Below are 24,346 nucleotides of genomic sequence, written 5' to 3'. Positions count from 1 at the left end.
CACCTCGATGATTAATCAGTCCTCCTGGTTTAATCAGTTCCTTCCTGTCCTCTTCCACAGAGCGAGCATCAGCAGGGATCCTTTCTACGACATGCTGGCCACCAGGAAGAGGAGGATAGCCAACAAGAAATGATGACCACCCACATTCAGCTACATCTGTGTCACCAGCATTTCTGTGACCAGGAGTCCATGTGTGTGTGTGTGCGTGCGCGTGTGTGTGTGCGCGTGTGTTAGTCTTGGGAGTCATGAAGGCCTCCCATTCGTTCTTTCAGGGATGGAGGACACACAGGAGGTGGGACTGAAACGATTGCCTGCACCTCCGTTTCGTGGGTGAAGCTTTTTATTTAATTTGGCACAGGTGTTAAATACTGACGCGGAGCAGAAGAGGAAGGAGCCGTTTACTAAGCTGGATAATAATAATAATAATAATGGAGAACAGCACAGGGACTGTTGGGAGAGAAAGCCATGACTGTAACCATGAGATCATGACGTGCTCCGTGAGGAGATCGCCCTCTGCTGGACGTGTAAGGAACTGAATCCCGTGCACAACTACAACTTCACAGTGAGGATTTTTTTTTTTATTCCTGAAACCATCGCCACAAAGCGGCGCTGCTGGTGGCAGACCAGCTCGCCTGGTCGTCAGCAAGGCCCACCTTCACCTCCTTCGACGACTGCCAACAACATTCTGTAGCGACACGTGACTACAGGAAGCCTCAAGCTCGCCGGTCAGCTGGTCTGATTGGTAGCCCTTAAGTGACTGTACATGTATATGCAAACACACTGATTTAATGTGGAAACTTCAATTCCTACGCTTCATTTACAGCGTGCCCTACTATGTCCTCAACGAAGGCAAAGAAATGGAAACAGGCTTGATGAGAGCATATATTAAGTGTATTAACACCTTTTACGCGGCCACAGTTTTAAAAAGCTATAATGCATATATTAATTGTCATCTCAAAGTATTTTATGTATTGAAGATTCACTTTTGTGATAATTTTCTTTTGTATTTATTTTTCTTGTTTCACAAAAGAGGCATCCCCGACTTACATTATGCATGTATAGTATATAATGTACATACTGTTTTTTTTTTTTCCTTTTGTGTTAATGTAGTGTGTATAGCATAGCGGCTGAAGCCTATACCCGTTCACTTCTTCTTTTTTTTATATATTATATATAGTTTGAAAGCTAACAGTTTACAATAGTGGAAGAGGGACGTTGTGCGGCTCTCTGCGGAGCTGTGAAACCTCCTCACATTGTGTTATTACTGAGGATCAGATAATACATGAAGCTAAATGACAGAATAACAAGAGTGGAGGACGAAAAGAAACTGGAATCTTGTGGACGAGTTTTTCCCAGATGGATCAAACCAACCCGAAAAAAATTGTCCTTACTTAGACGAAGCTTTGAGGTTTAATCACGGTTTGATCTTCGCTCGGGAAAGCCGCTCCCCAATACTTCGATGTAGAATTTGAATAAAAATACTGATCGGAAAACAGTCCCGTGTGTGTGCATGTGAGTTCAGTGGCAAGTGCTCGTCATCGCCAGACTTACCAGGTCTTTGGTTATTCTGAACACGGAAACAGTGAATAAATGAGCGTGAACCACGTCGCTGATCCAAATAGTTAGAAAAGTGTGAGCAAAACCTGAATACAGAAGAGTGCAGCCAGTAAATGGATCTACATCATGATCTAACTGCGGTGGGACGTTTGTCCAACAGGGGGCTCCAGTACAATCTATTCTATATAATACAAAGGCAGACAGGAGCTTCCTCCTGTCGACTCGTCAGTCACGTCAATCAGCAATTTTCATTCATTTCAAATGCAGCTTGTAAACAAAGTCCGAGATCGAATTACAATTTCTGACATTAACAAATGTATTTTAAGGCTTTTACCTCATACAATGTATAAATTCTGACATGCTTAACTAAAAAGGTATAACAGCAGTTTTTTTTTTCCCAACGTGTCTAAAGTTGAAAAGAAAGAAAAATAACCCCAAAGCAAACCATACTCATTACCGACTGTTGTCCAGAGAACATGGTCAAAATGAAGTTTTTCTAAAAACAAAGCAAAACAAAAAACAAAAACATCTGAGAATCCTGATACAGGATTTTTCTTAACGTATAAAAATAACTGATAGTACAGTTCAAAATTAAATTCACAGTATTTTTTTTATGACGCTAGAATACACAAACTGTAGTTTTCATTAAAAAGCTAACACAGATGGTCCACGGCCATGATTATAAAGTTGTGATGCGTTTCTTTTTGAATGTTTAAAAATAAAAAAATAAAAGAAAGAGCGAGAGAGAGAGAGAGAGAGAGAGAGAGAGGCATGATCCAGAGAGGAAATCTCTGCATCTTGTGAGGGAGTTTAAAAATTACACTGAGTGAATCTTAGGCTTAGACAAACAAAAGCTGGGAAATGTTCTCAAGTCTGTCCAGGGTTAACATGGAGGTATCAGTCAGCGAAGCCTTTGCTTGTTCCCACTCATCCATCTCATTCAAAAAGATCTCCCTCCGTTAGTTTGACCACTCGCAGTGGGATGAAAGAAAAAAAAAAACTAAACAGAAAAAACCATCGCAGCTCTGTAGATATGGTGACATCTTAAACTTGCAACGCGGTGCCGTACAGTTCTTCTCTGAGGCGTTTTCCCTTTTGTTTCATTCTTATTTGAAGCAGGTGGATATCTGTGGTGGATGTTGACAAGTTTTCAAGTCCTGAGTTCCACTGAGCAGCAGAGATGTTTAAGCTCCAGGCTTTGTGTCCGTACAAGTATATATTAATATTTATCATAAATGTTCAACATGTGAAAGTTTGTTTTTTATAACCATAATTAGGAGAATAACGGCAGATTAGTCAACTGGGCCGTTCAGAAAAAAAAAAGAAAAAAAAAGAAAAAACTAAAAGGAAATATTTTTTTTTAACATTTAAAACACTATAGCTGTGGTAAAAATACAATATATTCCCAATGAAGAAGCACCACGTCAAAAAGTTGTCGTCATTCCTCTGCTGTTGTTAAAACGGTGTTGGATGCGTCTGAAACGAGAGGAAAGTGGAGAGATGATCGTAAACATCAGTGATTATAGTCAGACCAGCCTGCAGGCTGCAGTGTTGTCATGTTTACATGCTCACCAAGTCAGTATTTCGTCGGCTCACTGCTGTGGGAGTTGCCGTTGGTTCGGCTGTAACCATTTCCTACGAAATAAAATCAACACTTTTAAATGGACTCGCTCTACTGCAGCATTTACCTCAACATCACGGTGAATCCTTAGGACAGTCTGAATGTGAAGAGGTGTCGTACCTGTGTATCCATTCAGTTGGTGGTAGGCTGAACCGTTCGTGGGGGGCGTGTGATGGGAGCGGGTCGGATGGTCACTGCTGACATCGGCCGTGTCTGTGCGCCGCCGTTTTTCTGGCGAGAAACCGTTTTCGTGTTTAGAGTCCTTAAAGTCGGAGTACCGGCGCTTGCGTCTCTCTCTTTCTTCGCTGCTTCTGTTCCTGTGGCTCCGCGCTGCACTCGGGCTGTGCAGCTCAGGGTCGCTGTCGTGGTGCCGCCTCTTCTTCTTCTTTTTCTTTTTCGTTTCAGTGGTGCGGTCAGAATCCACGTCGGAGCTTCTGGGGAGGGAAAAGGAACACGATAATTATTTAGAGGCCTCAACGTAAACGACCTAGTCACCAGCGAAGACAAAAAAATAACTAACTTACTTTTATTATTGATTAATAACTACACCAATACATTGCCAAAGAAAATGGTGATAAATGCCCATCACAAATATGTTTCAAGTTTAAAAACTCTTTTCCCTTTCATGACTTTTGCTGATAGTTTCATTAAATCATAAAAAATAAAACTCAAGTTATTTGGTTTTATGGCTATATGTAAACCTTTGGTGCATTCAAGCAAACTAACATTTAGCTAAACACCTTTAAAGTGGAGCAACTGTTTCAGTCAGAATAGACACAAAAAAGCAAACTCACCTGCTCTCATGGTGCCTGTCTTTATCCTTTGACTTCTTCTTTTTCTTGCTCTTTTTGTGTTTTTTGGACCGACGAGCCTCGGAGCTGTCATCTCTCTCCTTACTCAGATACGCAGCAGTCCTCTTGTAACTTTGATCGTCGCCGTTTGGCTGCGCGTGGGAACCCTTGGACCTGTTTGTGTCTGCGGCTGGCGAGGAAGTCCGCTCTGCTGAAGGGTGATAGTCCTTCGTCGGCCGGGACTCTCTGCTGTCCTGCTGCCACCTCCGGTGGCCGTGGGACTCCTCGTGGTGGGCGTGTCGGTATCCCCTCCGCTCGCGGTCCGCGTCATCTCTGGATCGGTGGTAGCGGTGATGATGAGAGTGTCTGTCGCGGTTGTGCTCCCTGGAGTGTCTGGGACTCCACTCTCTGTGACGGTCCCGCTCCTTGTCCCTGTAGTGGCGTTCAGAATGAGGCAAACAATCTCTGTTGGAGCGATAGTGGTGGTGGTCTCGGTAGTCTCTTCTGTACCGATGACGATCGCCGTCACTTTCTCGCTCCTGGCTCCTGTCTCTGTAGTGTCTCTCTCTTTCTCTACCACAGTCGGAGTGCAGTCTGTCGCGGGAAGACTGTCTTTCATTGCCTCTAGAACCGGTCTTGGACTGGTACTGCTCCTTAGCATCTGTGCGTATATCAGTCCCTGCTGATATACCATTGGTATGTGGTAGATCCTTGGCTTCACCGTCTACGCTGTCTTTCTGTGGAGCTGCAGATGTTTCACCGGTGCCGTGAGAGCAGACTGGCTGGGTGGATAAGGCCGCAGGGTTGCCGTTAGAAGAAGAGGGAGAAGCGGTGGATTCCCCGGATGCAACAGAATGGGCGTTTGTAGCAGAAGCTGAAGGGGGACAGTTAACAGCGGAGGATGCTGCATGGTGACGCGGGGGTTCGGACAGAGGTTTAGCCCTTGTGTCGGGAGTGGAGAAGAGCTGGCTTTCGTTAGCCGTGGGATGACTGGTCTGAGAGGAACTGGCCTGGGTTGAAGAAGGACTGTGTGTCTCTTTGCTGGTAAAACAAAAAAATATATATGTGAGCAATGATTTATGTCACACTTGTTGGGTGCAACATAGAGTGTTACAATGTGAGAATAACCAGTAGTGATTTTGAAGACATTACCTTGGTGGACTATGGCCATTGCCAAGTCCATTAACCACAGCGGCCACAGAGGATGAACCGTCACGATTACTGCCTGACACCTGAAGAGCACAAAATATAAGATTATTAATATGTAGTCATCACACTAGTATCTACAATTTATAAAGAGTAAACAGATCATTTACCTTTTCAAGAGTGCTGTGTCCGTTAACTTTGTGGTGTCCATAATGGTGTCCGTTTTGGTTTGATTTTGAGATGCCATTTATTCCGTTGCCATTATGGTGCACTCCTGAATCTCCATTGGTGGTTTTAGGAGAACTGTCAAAGACATCCGCTGTGCCGTTTTTTCCCTTCGCATGACCCTTGGATAACGAGCCGTTATCCAGAGAGTCACCGTTCTCCTGGTCCGATTCCTCCGACGATTCTTGACTGTACGGCACCAAAAACGATGCTACATTCCCTCCTGTGTGGTGATCCCCGTTACTGCAAGACGTGCCGTTAACGTGGTTAATTTGACGCGGAACAAAGCGAACGTCTGAGCGGATGTCTGAGGTAGACTGTGAAGAGGATAGAGAGCTGGAGGAGGAGCTGCTGGCGGAGGACGTCTGGCTGTAAGAGGAGGAAGCGGAGGACGGCCTGCTCTGTTTGCCTTGGCCAATAAAAAAGGAAAGCTTCTGCCGTTTGTCATGGTCTGGGATCATCGTGGGCCGGCTGATTGAGTGGGAGATGGAACAAGAAGCCAGTCCGTGGCCTGGTTTTCCTACCACGCTGCTGCTGGTGCTGGGCTTGGAGCTGGTGGCATAGTCCCTCAGCGATCCATTCCCGTTAACATGGAGAGCGCTCTGAGGAGGAAAGAAACAAGGACATGCTTGACTGTTTTGGCTACATACTTGAAATTATAGCATTCAAAAAAATCTTTAATGGCTGGTAAAGATTTGGCCGTACCTTGGTCATGTGTGGTGGGAGTTGGGGACCTATGAAGCCAATGTTGTTGTGGTGGACGGTGGTGTTGATCCGTGGTATCACCACAGGTCGTGGAGAAGACTGACCAGACATACCTGGGTTGTGACTCAAGTGGCTGTAGTCCCCAGATTTTTTCACATCAGTCGACCTAATTACACCACAGGAATGTTAATGTTAAGCCCACAACAAAAAAACTCCTTTAAACCGATTCTAAACTTAGGTTTACTCACTTTATGTAGAAAAGGACATAGGCCTGTTGGTTGAGAACAGACCTGATGTCACTCACAGACACAGAGGAGTCGTTCATCTGATACCACTGACCGTTGCTGGCCTGCGAGACAACAAAAGAGTTGACAGGTTTTACACAGCAGATTCAGTTTCCCAACTGCACTTAAACCTGTGTTGTCAGTAAAATTACAACTCCACAATATAATGTTCACGTGCATGCACATGTCTGTACAGACCCTGTATCCAGCTCTGCTATAGAGAGTAGTTCAAGTAAATGTGTGCATAAGCAACAACAGCATTGTCATAGATTAGGACTGTGGTTTGTAGCACTGCCAGTACCTTAATATAGCAGAAGTAGTGTCCTGCATGACAGCTGAATCCAGAGTGAACCAGTACAGCGTACAGCGCGTAGACCTGGGGCTCCCCTTGGGACTGGGACATGAAGGGCTGCAGGTCCAGGTACTCTGGATATTTCACATCCTGATGAACACAAAGCAGCTGATTCATTTCAGCATCACAGAGCATCACAGCCAAATATCCGGTTAATAATAGCAACGCGTTAGGTAGCTGTCTTATGTCCATGTGTCCTGTGACACAGTACCTTTGTGATTTTGCCTCCAGTGAAGTTTGCAAAGCGTTTGAGTGAGAGGGTGAGCACGTTGGAGCTACGGTGGATTGTGAATCTCTTTGAGGCTGTGACCATTTTTTTGCACCTAGAGGAAACAAATGTTTGACATTCGAGTTAATAAAAATCAACAGAAGCGGAAACCGGCACTCGCTTGTCATCTCTGTGACTTACTTGGTGCATTTGTAGGCATTTTCACCGTCCAGCTGTTCCGGCTTGACAAACTGCTCCAGAGCCTTGGAGACACTGGGAGCCGTCTACATGGAGAGGAAATTCATTGTAAGGTCTATTACTTTTCTTAAAAAATGTACACATTATATACATATCCATTTACAGTAAAACAGACAATGCAAATCAACAAGGCTTGTTAAAATACCTTAATTTCCAGAGTAATATCCAGAAAAGGATCAAACGTGTCTGAGACTGCCTTGCAGTTTAAACATTTAACTGAAAAAGGCACATTTGTATCAAGTTATTAGTAAAGCTGCAAAAGATGCAGGACATAAAAACATAACTGAAAAAAATAAATCAAAAATAATAAGTTACCTCTGGATCTTAGGTACCCGCCAAATACTTGATGGATGAAAGTTGTTGCCTGTGTTTGCCTGTCCAATCTGATGAGAATAAAGATGAGAATGAAAAACTAACACCAGAGACATGGTTGCATTGGTAGAGAAAAAAAAGTTAAAAGAACTCACAAGTTAGAAAATATCATAAGATACAAGTGTGACAAAGAGAGCAATGGTAATTATTTGAGAAGCCACCTGTTACTACCGAATAAGTAGTAACCAGTGGCTGGTGTATGTAACAACACATACATACATAGAGCAAAATACAAAAAGCTGCAGCTTGTTGTACAAGTTCAAAATTATTAAGTGCACAAATAAATGGATCATCTACCCTGCACCCTATTCCTGAAGTGGCAAATATAGATTTCTTCCAGATATAGCCACTGTCTGACTATAATCCTAGAAGTCTCTTGAACAACCCTGTTAAGCCGCTTCCGATCTTTCCAAGGCCACTTATCAAACCAAGTCAGCACGCCTGCTGTAGGAATACTCAATAGTCAAGGGGAAGTGGCAGACATTGATCTATCTTAGAAAACTACTGCATCGACTTATTAACCTGTTGATAAGAAGCGACCTTTTTCACCTCTTTATATTTCATAACTAATATCTAATAATTGTTGAACAGATAAACATGATTGTGTGTTGTGACATACTTGGTTCCAGGTAAACAGGACTTTTGCATAGCATCCACTGTGTACCGCAAGAACTCATGTGCATCCTCCTGGCTTCCATAGCGGAAGTGTTTTGCAATCCCTGTGTGAGAAAAATAAATAAATCAGAGAGACACAAGAGTGTAGTAGAGGGCAGTAAAATTCAAAATTAAACTTTGCGTAAAAGCAGAAAACAAACTCCCGCCAGAAAGTTTCCCTCCAAAATCAAACAGTAAATAGTGACACAGCGCCTCCTACCATTTGTTTCAGGTAAACATTTGGTATAGGGCACACTTTCAACATTAGCACTTTAGAGACATCCACTTACTTTTGAGCTCATTGAGCACACCGATGGGCTTAATGACATTCCCAGAGTTGGCAAAAACTTGAATGATGTGATTTTGCATGGTGCACATCATACAGAACCCTGGCTCATGACCTGTAACAGGAACAGGTGAACACTCGATGAGCAAGACACGATTCAAACGAGAAATCAGCTCATAGGAATAACGTGATAACTGGTGTAATTACACTTAGCAAAGAGAGATTTTTGGTTGCAAAAGTAAAACTTACAAGTTTTAGAGTGTTCACGTGTCAGCATGTAGTTTGCTAACGGAGGGGTGTAGGTGAGACACTGCAGGGCTGAGTTGAGGAAGCAGGTGTTGCCCATGTTCTGTAGGCCTGCACCAATGCGGTGAACTTGAGCCCACTTTAGGACAAGCCGCTCTGGAGAGAACAGGACCTTCTGGGGCAAGTCAATTCCATCGCCACTGCTTATCACTATATACACAAAGCCACAATTACAACTCAATTAGTTTGAGAACAAAGACCCACCATATAAACATGTGTCTACAATGTACAATGCTGCCTACATACCAGCAAACTACTAAACTCACATTAGGAGCTAATAGCGTAAACAGTTATATAACATGGAAGTCTGGAGAACACAAAACAGAGTTTGCTTTCTCTTTTGTTTCTGCTCAACAAATCAGGCTCCTGGTCCTTATATCAAAACAGCGTCAAAAGCTCAGGAGACTGATCATGCTCTTCCTTCAAAACAGGTTGGGTTATATAACTGGATGAATGAAAATACAGAGGAAGCAGCAGCACACCCACAAAGAGTTGTGTCACACTCTTGTGCAAAAGCAGTAGCACAAACCCTAGCTTCATTAGCGCTTTAAAATCACTACATCAGCATTACCAATATATGTAGGGAAGAAGAAATAACAACAGAATTGGATGTGCAGTTGCGCAGGTTGGAAAAAACACAGTAGGTTAGGAAATGTGTCCGTGTGTCCATATTGTGAGAGGGTTAAAGACGTGGAGCATCACTTGGCTGAGCCAGGATCACAGTGGAATTAGCCATCATTCTTAATAGTTTCATCCGAGCTTTCAAGACACTTGAATTAAAAGCTAATCTGACAAAAGCCCTTGCTCCTACCTTGCTCCTTGGGCCGGTCCACAGAAGAGGGTGTACTGTTGTAGACAACAGCTCCAGGCGTTGGGCCCAGGCAGCCTCCTGGAGCCTTCAGCCTCGGAGAGTCATTGGGCATGGAGGGGCCCACTGCCCAGCTGCTGGAACAACTGCCATCCATCCCAACGTCTCCACTGGCGAAGGAGGATCGGTTACACCCGACTGACTCGTGGTCAGACTTCTCTGAAGCTCTGTCAACTATGGTCATTGTTCATAGCTGTGTCAGGGGAAGAGATAGATGCATAGAACTTGAAAAGCCACAGAAAAAGGGAAACAATGCCAAGCTTTGATGGTTATCGTTTCTGTTATAGTTATACACACACATCTGCCATGTCATTAGGTACACCAGTTCAAATACATGTATTATCATAAAACTGTCCTGCTCTAGACCGTAGCTTTATGACAAATTGTGGTTTACATTTACATTTTGTTGATTTATCTGTGTTTTCATGGTAGAGGCAATGGTTTGTAGTGCTACTGAATTGAACTGCCTGTGTGCTAGCCTGGATAACATTTGTAAGAATATCACAAACCATTAAAAATTACCTTAAAGTTGAATCACGACCTCTGGTACACTGCTTGAACGTTTACTCAACATTGTAAAATTCATAATCTTGATTTAGTGCAGAGCTGTTATATATGAATAGATTAGGCGGAGGTGTACCTAATAAAGTGACAGGTGAGTCAATGCGCATCAAAAGTTGTAGTATCATATCCTACACCACTTGTTTGTATAACTTTACAGTGGACCTACAACTACAAAACTATAATTAAACACATAGTCAAAATGTCCCATTATTAGATCCATATAAACACACAATAATATCTCACATTGTCACATCTACACTACACTCATACGATCACATTTACCTTTAAGAAACAGTAAAATTATATCCAGTGCTGATCTGGCTGATTCATTTCACGATAGTTCATGGTAGGAACAAAATGTGTGTCATTCATCTTCGGCTTGTTGTGTTTAAACATTCAAACTGGAACTTGTGTTTCCAGCTATTAGTGGTCATTGTGGATTTAAATACAAAATAACGTCTTGAGGCAAAAGCATGTTTCCGGTCTAATTTGAAAATGTTCAAATCCCCCAACTAATGAGGCCTAATCGGCCTGAGATTGTTTAGAGGGGCAAAAGTAACAACGTTACCAGTTGAACTACCAGACAAGGGGAAATTTCCTGGTCGGAAGCACGTTTACACCAGCAGCTGTGCCCTCCCACCTGCTCCCACAGACGGACTGCTCACATTGGCTAGCAGACAGCAGCTAGGCCTTTAACACGCAGCGCCGTTAAATCAGAATAAAACACCGCTTAAAGTCTTCGTTATTCCCCGTGGGGAGACGGAGCACCGAGTAGACCGTTGCATTTCTTCTCGAATACCGGGACACAATGAGTGGCGCGGAGAGAACCGTTCACAAAGCCGCAAACGCCATGGAAACGGATAACGAAACACGGAGCTACCGAACACAGAGCTAACGTTACGTGCGGTGGCGCCCGTGCGGCAATATTGTTGCTAATGCGGCTAGCTAGCTAGCTAGCTCGGCACGATGGAGGCTCTCTGACATGGCGGACACAAACACACATATGGGCTAGGACGTCGAAGAGTGGTTTCCTGGCCACACTTTAAAATGTGTTTTATTTAAAATACGTGGTCCCGGTTAACGGGGCGTCCAGCTAGATGAGAAAGGAGGGGCTCGACACCGGCGACGGAGTGCGCTCAATACGCCGCTCTCGCCGACATGACAGAGAGAACCGGTGTAAGACTACTACAACAAATCTACGCGACGCAGAGCTACCAAAATATCAGGACAGCACAGTTAAGGTGACACTTGAACCTAAAAACATAACAGCACTCACCTGGAATCAGTTATGAATACGTTAATATCGGTTGTAAATCCATCCCTTATTTCCAGCGGGTGTCCGGCGGTGAACAATGACGTAGCTAATTGCCCCACGGTTACATCCGGGTACCTGCAATGAAACGAGGCCTCTGATTGGTCCATTCCACTGCTTCTCTGGGAGGAACGTGTTTCGGGAAGATCCGTCGCATGTACATACCTCTGACCTTTGTGTACATTATGTACAACCCACTGTATACACTTTATACAGCTCGAATCATCTGTAATAATTATTTGGTCAAAACGTACAGTACAAACATCAATGCATGACATTACTGTGTCCACACTCCTACATCAGGCAACTCAATCCCCTGCTATTAAATCATGCACAAAATCATAATACACTTTTTCACTGATGCTTGTATGTCACCTTTTCACCCTGTTATAACACCTCAATTAGTAGTCACATATTATTACAAATGCCACCACATATATCAGATAAAAAGTTTTATTTAACAGTTGCAAGAAGAAAAATACTGCACTCCTATATCCAGGTGTGCAACACACACTTAAATGCTCACACACACACACACACACACCCACACACTCTATCATCTGTACCAAATCAGAACAACAAAGTACAGCAGTGATTGAATAAATAACGTTTGACAGTCTGTTGAGATGTTTGAAGCTCAAGTGTCGTCCAGCTCAGAGAAGTGAACTGTGACTTGTGAGCTCTGAAGCCGGCTGATCTGCCTCCTCAGCTGCATAATCTCTTCCTCCTGCGCTTGAACCCTCGTCTGCAATCCGTGGATGACCTGATGGGGAGAGACATTCTTAAAACTAGTTTGACTTCACTGCATTTAGTGAAATTAAGTGTTACTGAAGCCGACAGAGAGCACTTTGTAATTGGACACCACAATGACAGTGACAACAATAGTAAAACGGAAGGCGCTGATGGTTTATAATGTCAAATGGAATCGATATTTGTTTTAAAACTTTGTCTAATTTAGATCAATAATCCCACATTCTTTTTACTTAGAGCTAAATGGAGCAAATCCAAAATACCTTGTCTTTACTGCAGAAGAGTTCACTCTGTAGAAACTGGCTGGCTGTGGGACGAACACTGGGCTCTTTACTCGTCAGACGCATGATGTACTTGGTCAGAACTGTCCATTTTTGGCAGAAGGAGTCTGGGATCTTCCCTTCTCTCAGGTCTCCAAGCGTTCGGACCCGCTCCATCTCCGTCCCAAAGGGTTGGAACAGCTCAAGAGCCAGAACTCCGATGCTGTACATGTCTGACTGGAAGAGCAATAGCAATACTCATGCACGTATGTGGATTGTAATGTTTGATGACGAAATGATAAAAATGTGTGTGAATAAACAAATCAATAATGACGAACTTGTTGTACTATCAGCGTGTTTACCTTTGAATTATAGTAGGAGCCTTTCAGCTGTTCCGGTGCAGCATACACAAACGTCCCCACACCTGAAGTATGAGCGGAATCTGCAAAATACACAAGACATGTCACCTCGAAGCAAATGGCGCCATCTATTGGTGATTGTAGGACACAGCATGTTACAAAAACACCAAGACAAGGAGGGCACTGTTACCACTGTCAGCAGAGGAGGCGCTTTTATGGCTTTCCACTATCATATCCCTGCAGGCCAAACCAAAGTCCCCGATACGAACATGGCAGTCATGACCATGAAGGAAAATGTTCCTTGGCTGTGGAAACAAACAATGCCATTACATGTCGTTCATTACAGGACTAAGGGTACATGAGATGCATGCAACAGCGCAGAAATCAATATCAATATTAGATGGACTAAATATGATTTGGCTTCCAACTCGAAGATAGTTACTATACAAGTGTCATGCACAAACTGTATGAAGCAACTTTACTATGGAGAGATGACTCAGCCTTTTTATAGTAGAACACAGGAACAACTCATGTCAAATCATTTCCTGCCTCCAAATTAAAGAAGCAGGTTCCTATAGTGCAACAATTGTTCTGCTTTCCTAAAACTGAAACACCGCAGGGACATAAACGCAACCAGTGCAACCGGTTCAGTTCCTCAAAGTGTCTCTTGATAGTCTGGCACTTGTTCGTTAGTTTTAATGTTGTCTTCAAGTTTTGTTTTCAGTTCATTCTACGTTGATTCTGTTTCCAGTGGGTTGGTTGGTTTGAATAGTTTTTTTTTTGTTTTAGTTTCAGTTTTATTTCAGAATTAAATTTTATGAAGGCAACCGAGACACAGACTTAATAAACATTTGCTCCAGGTGTCCACGCATACAATATAGTTTCAATTTGTGTTTTGTTTTTACTTTCAGTCAGCTCAAAACTTTTTAGTTTTAGCAAACTAGTAGCAGCTTCATAACCCCATTTGGGCCCCACGTGCGGCAAGAAGTTATCAGTTGTGACAGGAAGGCTGTACATCAAAGTGAGACACCTAACGCTCAAGCCTACGCGAGGCCACGCCTCGAAAACCAACCACCAAAAACAGAAGCGGCCGCTGAAAACACCAAAAATAGAGAAGAGGAGGTGAGTGCCATAATAACAGACACTCCTCTGAGAAATGTACGGTTGCATTAAAAAACCTGACCAACCAGATTCAAACATCACACACCTCCAGGCAGACTGAACACAGAAAGCTGTCAAACTACGATGCCTGGTCACGTTGAAGGAACGCAAAGAAGATATGGACACGAAAGGTAACCACTTCAAGGTGTGTAAGAACGAATTTTACTCCGCGATTATCGATGAAGATTTGGGACGCTTAACAGACCTGCTGAAGAAGTACTGGAGCAACTTTGTCAGTGAGATACAAGGCGGCCCATCGGGAGAATCTCCATGGAAGGTAAAGGCATCAATGCTACCAATTTTTTCACAACTAACTTGTAAGAAAAGACTCAACTAACTAATCTCAACAAAATTATAGACTTGTCCGATTATTTAGATAAAAGTAACAAACAAAAAAACCCCATAACAATAAGCAGACGAAAGTTCATGACTAAATACCACCAAGTGCATATGCACCAACACATCATGCAACTGAAATTACATTTTGTCTTGTCTTCACATGTTTTGCCGTAGGGCGTTGCTACACTTCCCCTCCATCTGGCTGTCTCTTACAGGAGACTAAAGAGCGTGCAGAGTCTGCTCTCAGCAGGGATGGACACTGAAATGAGGTCTGGACAAACACGACGATACATCACATTCACGTACATTAGGGGTCATATCCACGCTGACATCACGCCTTATCCTGAGCTTTTTTGTGATGTCTGTTGTACAAGGGTAAAACGCACAATTGAGCCTTTGTTAGCTTTCTGAGTGGTCTGCTGACCATCAACCGGAGGACTCCTGCTCAGTGTCAACTCCTGACTTCTTATCTTACTGTTGGTGAAGTAAACAAACAGTAGCAACGTGGAGGTCCACTCAAAAAATAAATAAACAAATAGAACAATAAAAGAGGTAAAAGACTAGTATGTAATCTCAGCAATTGTGTTAATTTTGGCCGGCAGAGCGATAGGAACAAATTTCAGTTATAACGTCTTCACATTTCCATTTAAACAGTAACAGTAAAAGGTTCCTTTAATCACGACTAAAAAGCAGTCAGTTCTCCATTTCCCTGCTTTCACCTTCTCTACCTCCTCCACAGGGATCGATTTGGTCAGACCCCTCTACACTTGCTGATAAGTTGCTGGCAGAGCATCCCGCCCTCCCTGGCTGATCCTCAATCCAAGTTTCACACAGTTATGATTGGCATGCGCAGACAGGCAGAGGCCTGTTTACGTCTCCTCTGTGAGCACGGTGCTAACGTCAATGCAGAGGTTGTGACTTCTTCCATATCTCACTTCTTTTCACCCTATGTGAACTTAAACAAACACAATTTGCATCTAGTAGTAGTAGTAGTTGTAGTAGTGTCTCTTCAATCCCCGTGTTTAAAAGGTGTAAAAACCACAAATATAAAACTGCTTAACTAATGTGTGTTTTTTTTGTGGTTCCTCTTTAGCAGGAGGGAAAAAGTCAGCAGACGCCTCTCCACATGTCAGTACGCCACAACGCTCTCTCTGCCATCCAGATTCTGTCCAGCTACGGTGCCAACGTGAACGCTGTGAGCTGCAGCGGGATGACCGCCCTACACATGGCTGCCGGAGTTCTCCGTAAGGATATCATCGTCAGCCTGATACGGCAGGGGGCGGACGTTAACATGGTTTGTATTCTGGCCTCAAATCCTTCGCATCAAACGAACTCCAGCTTATGTTTTCAGGCTTTGTTATTGGTTTCACGGGGCAGTAAAAATACCTGTGATTTTGTTTAGCTCATTCACACTGAAATGCGGGTTCTTTTTTTTTAAGAGGTCGCAGCAGTCTGGAAACACTCCTCTGCACCTAGCTGTCGGGGCAGTGGCCATGAAGACCACCAGGATCCTAGAGGACGACATCAGCTGCATCACAGAGTTGACCGAGCGGGGGGCGGAGCCCAACATAGCCAACGCGGCTGGAATGACGCCTTTGCAGGAGGCGTGCAGCATGGGCAACGCGCAGCTGGTGGACCTGCTGCTGAGGTACGGAGCCGACATCAACAAACTGAGCCACGCGGGGGAGAGCTGCCTGTTCCTGTTCCTGAACCGCAGGGCCAATTTAAAGAACGGCTCCCTGCTGGTGAAACTCCTCAACCTGACCTCGCCGCTCACCATCCACAACCGGAGCGGCCACCTGCCCTCCACCCTGACGCTGCCGTGCTTCTTCAAAGAGAGGGACCAACTACTGAAACTCACCGAGCAGCCAAAACGACTTCAGGATATTTGCAAGAGTCACATTTATCTGAGGCACGTCGAAGGCAAAGCGGGGGAACTGAGAGAGGTCCTGCCTACGAGGCTGTATGACTTTGTCCTCAACCACTGGGAGAATATATACAACATCTCCTTTGTGACAGATGGAGAAGAGAGTGTCTGACATGTGCAAGTATCATTAATGAAAGTTAGCACCCTTACCTTCAGGTCTCGGTGCATAATCCCATTGGAGTGAATGTAGTCCACCCCTTCAAGTATGTGTCGTAGCAGGCTCAGCGTGTGTTCAGTGTCTACGCAGTCATAAGGACCTGAAAATGCAAACGCACAATTTATTTATTTATTATTTTTAAAAATGGATATCTCAGAACACATGTGAAATGAGTCATTAGCATCAATTTTTTAAGTAAAAATACAGAAATGTATATAGAAATATAGATTATAGAAATGTAATTTACACTGGAACAAAATAATCCTGCGTTACAATTACAACCTGAGGCTTGTTCTTTGGGTTTGGCGTTCCTCTCAGAGATCCAGTCCTTCAGCGAGCGTTCACACAGCTGCATCTGGATGTAGAGCATCAGGTGGAAATGGACCTGGAGATACAAAGAACAAAGGAGATACAGAGAATATATTTATATATTTTCTATTTAAATGAGCCTGAAAGAGTGGCTGCGTCGTGCCAGTAGCTCCATGATGTTTACCTTTTTTGGTTCTTCTTATTGTGTTATTGGTTGTTTTTTTATGTCTGCCTTGTGCTTGTTTTTCTGTGCCTTGAACAAATGAATGTGGTTTTTGGTTGTTTTTGTTTTTTTGTGCCGTTTATTTCGGGTTTTTTATTTTCTGGTGCCGCCTGTATTCATGGGGAACCTCACGTGAGGTCTTTGGCAGCAGGATGGATGGACTGTGTGCGCTTGATGGGACCCAGAGGGAGTGTGTCATGAGAAGTGATTCGGGGACCTGCGTTCATACGGACCGCCGTACGTCTGTGCCGGCTTTGGGACTCTAAAAGCGTTACTTTTATGTGCAACTGTGCAGCTACTGTGCCCAAATAATTTCAATGGACTTCCTACTCCCCCGAGTTGAGTTACCAAGATGGCCGCCTCGTGTGTAAACAGTAAGCAGAAGCTTCTGTAATGTTCTGTTTATTAGCACTTCTGATTAGTCTTTGTTGGATTAAATCAGTGGTACAGACAGTACCAATGTCGACATACATATGTCGATATGGTGTTACAGTGTCATTTAAGTTCTTCAAGTGTTATATGGAAACTACAATGTCTAAAAACAATAGCCTGTGAAAACCAAAACAGAGCAAACTATTTAAATGAAACAATTAAAACGTTTGAATATTCTTATAAATTTCTGCCTCGTCTGGTCTTGTAGATTTCATCACTATAAATAATTAATTAGTAGTTAATTAGTTATCTGTTCGATTTACAGTTTGTGTGACTTCAGTGGCCTAAATTTAGTTTAACATTATAGCATAGCAATATAGCAATATTATAGCAAAATTTGTTATATCAAGATTCTTTTTCTAAAAAACGCACTCTGACAATTTAAATATGGAACACATCAAGTTTCCACCAAGTTATATTCGGACAAGGCAAGAGCTTTCATGGACACGGTCGTCCAGTTTTCCACCGATAACTCAGGTGTGACTTCATTCTCAGTGCCAACCTCTGAACTCCGAGGTAAACTGAACGCACCATAAGTCGACGTCTAAGTCTAAGTTTACTGCCCATGACCAGGAAATTACAGAGAACTCTTTATCAAGCTCCTTTAACCACTTACCTCTTTAGAAGGCTTCGTTTTTCGTTTGTCAGCCCACTGCTGCCGCTCCTTGTCAACGCAGGAGTTGTTGTTCAGTTCGTTGCTACTCCTGCTGGACTCCTCCTCCAACAGCGCCGAACTGTCCCAGCCCATGGCGGGACACTTGGAGCTCTGAACGGGACCTCGCTGTCCCAGAAAGACACAGGGGACGTAGTTCTCTGGAATGCGGCGCATGGTCTTCGGACACACCACCTGGCCCTCCTTGGCCGGAACTAAGGCTTTCACAGGCTGAGTCTCTCTTGGTGGTAATTTGGCACTCGGAGCAGCTTCTGTCGGCGCTCCGCTGTGGCTTTGAAAAACTACGGAGGAGCCGACGCTGCTGCCGTCAAGGCTCTCGTCGGAGCTGGCAATGAAAGAGGTGAGATAGGTTTAGTGTTTTTGATCAAACCTACAGCGTGTCCGTGCCTTAAAATATAAAACGTAGAGGAAACTGTATTTGATTTTTGTCATTCGCCTTCTACAGAACCAGAAATGTTACTTTTATTACCTGGCATAAATGTTTACCCACTTCTAATGCTCAACATTATGACTATTAATTTACATTAATTGACCTAACAGTAGTTAATAAAAAGTTGTAAAAGTAAAAATCAATCTATTATCAACAAACCTAATAAATAACACTGCTCATTAACAAAATTAATTCCATTACACGTTAATATGTCGATTCATTTTTTAATGTTTTAATCCCTCGTTTCACATCATGTCAGAAAAAGACATTAAAAAATGCAACAGATTAATTAATGGCACAAATCTCACCTCTCGTGTTGTCCAGGACCCTCCAGTGCAGGCAGGAGGGACCCAGGATCTGCAACAAGTTTACACACAAAGCTTTTCTCGCGATCATTCAAAACACCACGCGAGAAAACATGTTAGAGGACAGCAGTTAAACACTTACGCGTGGCCGGCTGAACGTGCTCCATCCATGCAGTGTGATAACCCACGACATTTACATGTTGAAGGCTGGACAACACTTTGACTTCCCTGAGGACCTGGAGCAAACCAAACAATCACTTTAGTTGCTGTTGGTGTCTGGTATTTGAGCATGAAAAGGATTGACAGATCAGTAAAGTGCAGATTGCTCACTTTCATACAGTCTTCCTTTGAGACATTTTTGATGAGAATTTTCTTCACGGCGTAATACTGACCGTCCAGTTTGTTCAAAACCTTGAAAACGATGAAAAGATAAAATCAATGTCTGTCCCTCAGAAGAGTTTGGTTCAGAGCAGAGCAGAAACAGTACAACGGAGCAAAATACCTTAAAAACATTTCCGTAAGAACCCTTTCCAAGCCTGCAGACTTCCTCAAACTCACTGAGATACCGGGACGTCTGTGCTTGAAACAGTCCCTCCTTGGGTCTGTGGGACGGTAAAGACAGCGTGATTAAATATTCTTCGGAAGCAACACAGTAGCTGCGTTTCCATTACAGTTTTTCGCAAAGTAAAAGTGATATTTCTAAAATTTCGATATAGTACATATGGGGTTTGTATGAGTTTCCAATGAAAGGGATTCTGCAAAGGAGCTGTATCCCTCTTAAAGTCTCGTCTCGTGATATTTCATAATTCTCGTCACGCAAGACGTCACTTTGAGTAAGATGGACTTCAAATGAACTGGTCACATGACCCCCTGTGTCATCTCTGCGATATCTCAGAGGTTTTTTCAATTTTCATAACCATTTTTATTTTTGCGATATTTGGGTTTTGCGCATTCATGGGTGTAATGGAAATGCAGCAAATATCAAAAAGCAAACTGGGTACACTACCTTAGAGTAGAATTGTGTGTATTTGTTCCCAAATGTTGACCCTGCAAAATAAGACAATGGTCACATTGATACAATACACTGGATAAGTAATTAACAGCCTCATTTAAAAATTTCACATAGTTTGGTTCAGGAAATGTTAAAATGCTTCTACAGTCCATTAAATCCAACATTAAAACTGACAGCATGTCCACTACAACAGTCACCATGCCTATGTACTTGGTGATATGTAATATGTGCAGTTACCTGTGGATGCAGTGAGGAGCTGGTGGCGTTAAGCAGCTCGGTGAAGGCTCTGTTGTGCTGGAGCCTCACGGTGCTGAATTCATCACTTATGGCCAAAGGTGAGAGGAGGTTCATAGCAGCTAAACGCTGGCCAATGACTGTCAGACGAGCAACAAAAACATTTGAACTTGAATGAATTATCGTTTTCACCGTGCCTGATGTAGGCATAGCGATGCTGATCACGTACGGTACTGACGTTATTTTGCATTGGAGGTCAATTTTCAAAAGAACAGGTCGGTAAATACCTTTAAACAGCATACGCGAGCGAGCTGGATTGCTCTCGTAGACGAAGCACAGGTGCTCCAGCAGAGAACCCAGGAGGAGGTGGTTGGGGATGGCTGAGGCAAACTCTTGTATGGATGGATAATGCCTACCAGCCATAAGCACCTCACGGTTGTCATCCGTGTCTGAAGCTGATACATACAAAAATTAAAAATTAAAAAGAAGAAGCAGTTGTTGTTACTGTTGTGTTTATTTTTTCCCTCCTCCGCTAAAAGAAGCCGAATTTAATTTTGTTGCACAAAAATGGTTCAGATGAGAGAATATTTCCTTGCCGCCTTACCTTCTTCAATAACTTTGGCTATCATTTCAACAATGTTTTTTTCTCCTAGGTCCATTTTCTGTACAAAAATCCGTTGGTTGCGATATTAAACACTCAGAGCTACTGATTATCCCGTTAAACTTCTCGAACAAAAAAATATGAACTCATCTTGTTTTTACATAAGGGGGCGTGCACAGCAGTAATCTGCTTATCTGCCATGTCCAGTGTACATCCGCACCCTCCACCTTATGACCACGGGACCAAGCTGTTGTCTTCTCATTCTTTACTCTCATTTCGTCATTTCACAGGATGTGCGGAAAGGGAAGTCAGGACTAAAACTCACATAAATTGTGAAACATGGAGCAAATGTCTAGTAGTAGTAACAGTTGAAATGTAGTTAATGTATGTTCAGGCTGGTGGTTTCACCATATCTCGTCATTTTCAGATGAGATATTAACTGTATTAGAGGGTGTAAATGCACATGTGCAAATGAAAATACAAATCTTGTTTCAATCCTCTCAGGATTGACAACAGAACTTGACCTTCCATACAACCCTGCTCACCATTATTGGCACCCATGCAGTTTAATACATAATGTGGAATATCTTCTGAAAAAAAATGAATCATACGAAACATTTCTTTTCTATAGAGAACTCGTGTTGGATGCAAAAGATAAACAACAATTTAAAAAAACGGGAGGAAAAAATTGAAAAACTTAAAGCTTGATGTGTCACTGGTATTGGCACCTTGTGCTGTAAATCAGTATGGAAACACATTGTGACTCACCTGTGGTAAATCACAAATGAGAATCACCTGTGATAAATTGTCTGTGCCCATGTGACATGAATTAGACAATGAATGATGACTCCCGTGTTGAAGGAAGACAAAGGAGGTGTCTGAGGACATCAGAAGCGCGATAATTAGCAAACAGACGACCTCCAAAGGGTATAAGGCCATCTCCAAAGACCTTGGTATCCCGGTTTCAACAGTGCGTAATGTTATTAAGAAGTTTGCCAAGCGTGGAACTGTCAAGAACCTCCCTGAACGTGGGGGGAAGAGAAACATTGATGAGGGAAGACTTCGTCAAACATCCACAGACCTGAAGGCCAACCTGGAACAGTCTGGGGTCATGGTTTCAACAAGTACCATATGCCGCACACTAAACCAAACAGGGATTCATGGACAAGGAAGACACCATTGCTGAGGAAAAGACATAAAAAGGAATGACTAATCTACCAAAGAGTCCCTGGACAAACCACAATCCTTCTAGGAAAATGTTCTGTGGACAGATGAAACAAAAATATAGATTTTTGGCAATGCACACCAATAGTTTGTTTACAGACGGTGCAATGAAGCCTACATGGAAAAGAACCCCCTACCAACAGTTAGGCATGGGGGAGTATCCATAATGCTGTGGGGCTGCTTTGCTGCATCTGGTACTGGAGGCCTTGACCGTATCACAACTCATGAAATCAGAGAATTATCAAGAGATTTCAGAGCGAAATGTCCTACCCAGTGTAAGAAAATTTGGTTTGAGTCAAAGATCATGGGTCCTCCAGCAAGACAAAGACCCAAAGCACATATCCAAAAGCATGCAGGACTGGCTGAAGAGGAACAAATGGACTGTTTTAAAATGGCCAGCAATGAGTCCTGATCTCAACCCGATTGAAAATCTTTAGTGTGAGCCGAAATCTGCCATTGGGGAAAAGAAACCTGCAAACTTATAGCTTGCAGGTTTAGGCTTGCAAGCTTATAGATGGCTACAAGAAACGTTTGGAGGCTGTCATCACTGCCAAAGGGTGTGCAACCAAATATTTAAGAGGGGTGCCATTATTGCTGCACATGCCGTTTTTCCTGTTTCTTCTTTGAAATAACAATATGTTAGTTGAAGAAACAATTTTCTTTGTTAAATTACTTTGGAACTCCAATGAAAAGATCCTGATGGTATAAATTTGGTACATTTCCATTTATTTCTGAAGATATTGTAGAGGTTAAAAAATGAAGGGGTGCCAGTAATGGTGAGCAGGACTGAACAAAACAAAAGGTGATCTCTTGGCTTAATAAGACTCGGTACAGTTTCAACACACTTGCTCATATTAGTGAACTAAAGCTTGTTCTACACAACAACACATAGCTGGCAGTTTATCAGAATGGATATCATGTAATTATATCCATCAATAAAAACCTCAGTCAACACAATTTGTATTGATGCGCTCCACCATATTAACAGTCAACGATTCAGTGAGAGAAATCTTTCCGATTGGCTATACAGCTAAGTTAACCAGCACACAACAAGAGAAATTATGAAAGTGACAAAAGAAAACAAAACAAGGTTGGGCACAGAGGTGGCTGTTATCTAATGTGAACATTCAAATAGGCAAATCTTTCCACAGTCAACTTTCTAGGAAGAGCATATGGGCTAGCTGGCTGTAGGCTGTAGTTTTTCCATTGTGTTCAAATGCAAATTTCAGGACCAGACACAAAAGATGTGGGGTCATATCTCCTTCTTTGATGTCAGTTTGGTGTGTCCATGCAATCTAATTTTGGGATTGTGAATTATTAATCCAGCATCTGTGTTTGCACGTGTGTTTTTACATAATAATCAATCCTTATGATGCTGAAGGCAATAAGTTGCAAGTAAGCGTGTTATTTAATTTACAGATTTAGATGCTGAGCAATCTACAACTTGTTATAGATTACAATTCTAGCATTTAGCATTTGTTCTACTGATGAAGACCAGCATGGCAGACACTTTCCTTGGTGAAAACTTAAACATTTCCCTGCTGATGAAATCCATATTAAGACTGTCACCATGACGGGTTTTCAAAACCACAGTAGTGATGGACACGTCACTGCACCTTTAAGGATGAGGGGGGGCTTAGAGTCACGCTGTCCTTCACATGGCCTCCAACTTCTTACCTACGTCCCTGTTACAGTATAAAATTAGCAATACCCATTTACACTCTCAGTAACCCACACTAAAAACTATTACCGTGCTATCAATGTCTTCCCTGAAAGGACTGTGTAAACGGGTCACGTTTGGCAGCTTTGTAAATGAAGTAAAAGTAGAAAGCAGCTTACTGTCAAACTGGACGTCATCGTCCTCCTCGCTTGCCAAACTTAACAGGCTGAAGTTATTCTCTACCTGCTGTCTGCTGATGGGTTTAAGGTTGTGGCTGAGCAAAACGTTGCTGCCGCTGCCAGAACATTCTTCAGCACGCAGGAGCCCGGTGTCGGATGTTGAACTGTACATTTTTAGTTTGGGAACGATGACTTGACAAAATGATATAGTTATTTCATCTTAAAAAAAAAAACCCGCTTCCCAGTTCACAAGCGCTACCCCATATCCGCCGCGAGATGCGGCAAATTCATCGCTAAATCCCGACTTGTCAGTATTTACATTGGGAGAAAAAAGGAAACCTCTCCCCTAAGTCCCACACGGTCCGCCATGTCAACGACCAGCCACGATTCTGCTACAGCAGCATATGGTCAGGGACCATCTGACAATGTACGTGTATGGTTTAGTTTAGACTACACGGAATAAACATTACTATCAAATATTAACGTACGCTGTGTTTTAATACAAATGCCAATATGTAAATATAAACAACGAGAATAACCCTTCCGCAAAAAGTCTTTTATCGGGTATTAACGATATTAAATGATCGCGCATGCGTCCTAAG

General features: G+C 42.9%; 4 protein-coding genes across 6 annotated transcripts in view; 2 read left to right on the top strand and 2 right to left on the bottom strand.

Moving 5' to 3' along the window:
- The window catches only part of cyth3a (cytohesin 3a), a 31,501-nt gene extending 30,006 nt beyond the window's left edge, over positions 1 to 1,495 (top strand). The window contains exon 13 of the mRNA XM_047609161.1: positions 61 to 1,495. Coding sequence (XP_047465117.1) covers positions 61 to 133 — 73 coding nt within the window. The 3' untranslated portion in view covers positions 134 to 1,495. The remainder of the gene's footprint in view (positions 1 to 60) is intronic.
- Positions 1,496 to 1,849: 354 nt separating this feature from the next.
- Positions 1,850 to 11,809, bottom strand: usp42 (ubiquitin specific peptidase 42). The gene is made up of 18 exons (XM_047609155.1): positions 11,474 to 11,809; positions 9,577 to 9,826; positions 8,709 to 8,915; positions 8,464 to 8,574; positions 8,139 to 8,238; positions 7,463 to 7,530; positions 7,293 to 7,363; positions 7,091 to 7,173; positions 6,893 to 7,004; positions 6,631 to 6,771; positions 6,294 to 6,394; positions 6,046 to 6,211; positions 5,286 to 5,942; positions 5,122 to 5,201; positions 3,973 to 5,010; positions 3,299 to 3,612; positions 3,130 to 3,192; positions 1,850 to 3,033 (listed from the first exon to the last, which is right to left on the bottom strand). Exons 2-17 carry the CDS (start codon positions 9,815 to 9,817, stop codon positions 3,134 to 3,136), a joined length of 3,549 nt encoding a protein of 1,182 aa, XP_047465111.1. The 5' UTR covers positions 9,818 to 9,826; positions 11,474 to 11,809; the 3' UTR covers positions 1,850 to 3,033; positions 3,130 to 3,133.
- A 139-nt stretch (positions 11,810 to 11,948) lies between these two features.
- On the bottom strand, positions 11,949 to 24,291 carry eif2ak1 (eukaryotic translation initiation factor 2-alpha kinase 1). 2 transcript variants are annotated; one of them, XM_047609157.1, is made up of 15 exons: positions 23,745 to 24,291; positions 20,368 to 20,535; positions 20,084 to 20,220; positions 19,841 to 19,881; positions 19,337 to 19,436; positions 19,165 to 19,245; positions 18,977 to 19,070; positions 18,838 to 18,886; positions 18,043 to 18,424; positions 16,745 to 16,847; positions 16,456 to 16,562; positions 13,069 to 13,183; positions 12,882 to 12,961; positions 12,523 to 12,756; positions 11,949 to 12,272 (listed from the first exon to the last, which is right to left on the bottom strand). In XM_047609157.1, the coding sequence occupies exons 1-15, from the start codon at positions 23,914 to 23,916 to the stop codon at positions 12,147 to 12,149; spliced, it is 1,989 nt and encodes a 662-aa protein (XP_047465113.1). In that variant the 5' UTR covers positions 23,917 to 24,291; the 3' UTR covers positions 11,949 to 12,146. The 2 variants fall into 2 exon arrangements, with proteins under 2 accessions (XP_047465113.1, XP_047465114.1); XM_047609158.1 differs by lacking the exon at positions 23,745 to 24,291 and adding an exon at positions 20,685 to 21,237.
- Positions 13,272 to 16,462, top strand: LOC125022477 (ankyrin repeat domain-containing protein 61-like). Of its 2 annotated transcripts, none has more exons than XM_047609160.1 (5): positions 13,272 to 14,316; positions 14,553 to 14,647; positions 15,118 to 15,289; positions 15,475 to 15,672; positions 15,818 to 16,462. In XM_047609160.1, exons 1-5 carry the CDS (start codon positions 14,158 to 14,160, stop codon positions 16,415 to 16,417), a joined length of 1,224 nt encoding a protein of 407 aa, XP_047465116.1. In that variant the 5' UTR covers positions 13,272 to 14,157; the 3' UTR covers positions 16,418 to 16,462. The 2 variants fall into 2 exon arrangements, with proteins under 2 accessions (XP_047465116.1, XP_047465115.1); XM_047609159.1 differs by having other exon boundaries at positions 13,275 to 14,316; positions 15,472 to 15,672.
- Positions 24,292 to 24,346: the final 55 nt, after the last annotated feature.

The sequence above is a fragment of the Mugil cephalus genome, chromosome 16 (assembly GCF_022458985.1).
Source record: "Mugil cephalus isolate CIBA_MC_2020 chromosome 16, CIBA_Mcephalus_1.1, whole genome shotgun sequence".
NCBI lineage: Eukaryota > Metazoa > Chordata > Actinopteri > Mugiliformes > Mugilidae > Mugil > Mugil cephalus.
The sequence above is the reverse complement of the archived record's forward strand: the minus strand, read 5'-3'. Positions and strand labels throughout refer to the sequence as shown.